General features: G+C 49.0%; 1 protein-coding gene across 1 annotated transcript; it reads left to right on the forward strand.

The window, feature by feature from the left end:
• Positions 1-757: 757 nt before the first annotated feature.
• H257_12720 (hypothetical protein) lies at positions 758-1,259 on the forward strand (the record flags this gene model as incomplete). The annotated part of the gene is made up of 2 exons (XM_009840023.1): positions 758-1,026; positions 1,094-1,259. 2 exons carry the CDS (start codon positions 758-760, stop codon positions 1,257-1,259), a joined length of 435 nt encoding a protein of 144 aa, XP_009838325.1.
• Positions 1,260-1,474: the final 215 nt, after the last annotated feature.

Raw genomic sequence — 1,474 nt, forward strand, 5'->3', positions numbered from 1 at the left:
AAAGGTTCGAGCTGAATCGAATGATATCATCATGAACTCGAAAATTGCGAGGTGCGTCTATAGTTTCCGGCCGGACTGTAAGTGTATTGATTCCAGTAAGTAACTACTACGTAGTAATGCCTAATTTGAGGTCCTGAGAATTCTTGAACCACTTTTATCCGGAACAGAGAAAGTGTGATAAAATTATGCACAAAGTATTTATTCATACTTCTTTATTACCAGTAGTAAAACGTTACGTAGTATTCGAATCGCAGTGCTTATATGCACTTCCAACCATCCATATAATTCATCCGTTATTGGAATAAGAAATGTTGGTGAAAATAGGCGGTAATTGCGACACAGTATGCCCCCAACGAAGACAATGTAATTCCCCGAGTATACAGCTGTCGATCCACCGTTTACAGTCAACGATCGCCGATTGATGCAACCCTGTAGAATTCATACAGAACTCTGCTAGCTTGACAAACTGAACGTATCCCGAGAGTTGCAGAGCCCATTTTCTTCAGGCATTTAACTGCAAAGGATGCACGTACTCGAGCTTCGCGATACAGAAACATAACGTTGCATTGAATATCAATGTGCAACGTCAACACGAAGCATTTACTACTGATTTTCTCTCAGCGAGTGATTGAACCACAGCAACAAAGGTTCATTTCCAAATGTGCTCGACTTGACATGCGTCGTGGTTGGCGACTGACACATCTTCTCGGCCCATGTTGATGCCGACGAGACCGGCCATGACGTCAAGATCGCGTTCATGAAGATCATACACGGGTGCCGAGCCGATGCCGTGGAGCTGTACCGTGTGGAGGGTGTGACGTACGACAAGGGCACACAGGTTGTGTTCAACGGGACTCCGGTGGACGCATCAACTTGTACTTTGGCAACCTTTGGCGGATCTACCACGCAAATGGTCGATGGATCCAAGGTTTCAGCTATTTCGACGAGGCCGATGCGCACGACGCTCAAGGGGTTCACATACTGGTGGTCGCCCCGGGCGCTGTGGTTCAACCTGGAGCGCTCAAAGTGCGCCGCACGACGCCCAGTTCCCCGCGACAAGAACGATGAGATATATTGAACGCGATCCTCGAAGACAAGCTCGGGATGACGGGGTGGGTGTGGTGGCATTCTCCAGTGTCAAGTGGTTGGATGTCAAAGATGTGTTTGAACCAACGCCGTACACTCAACCCAGCATCGAACTACCACCAGAAAATCTCGACTTTCAAGCCCGGTATCTCAAGATGGCATCGACGTGCTAGGGGCCAATCAGTGAGGGCAACGAAGCGCAGCGCGTGCACCTAATTGCAACGATCCTGTTCTGCGTGTGCTCCCTCTTCGACGGCGATGTGCGGATCACAACAGAAAAGAAGATGCATGGCCGAGATGTCAAGGCTCAGGGGCATTTTGAGTTTGTTCTCCGCGGTGGGAAGAAGAAGAACGTCTGCATTGTCGAGGCCAAGTCGACCGACTTGTG

This window comes from Aphanomyces astaci (assembly GCF_000520075.1).
Source record: "Aphanomyces astaci strain APO3 unplaced genomic scaffold supercont1.42, whole genome shotgun sequence".
Lineage (NCBI taxonomy): Eukaryota > Oomycota > Saprolegniomycetes > Saprolegniales > Verrucalvaceae > Aphanomyces > Aphanomyces astaci.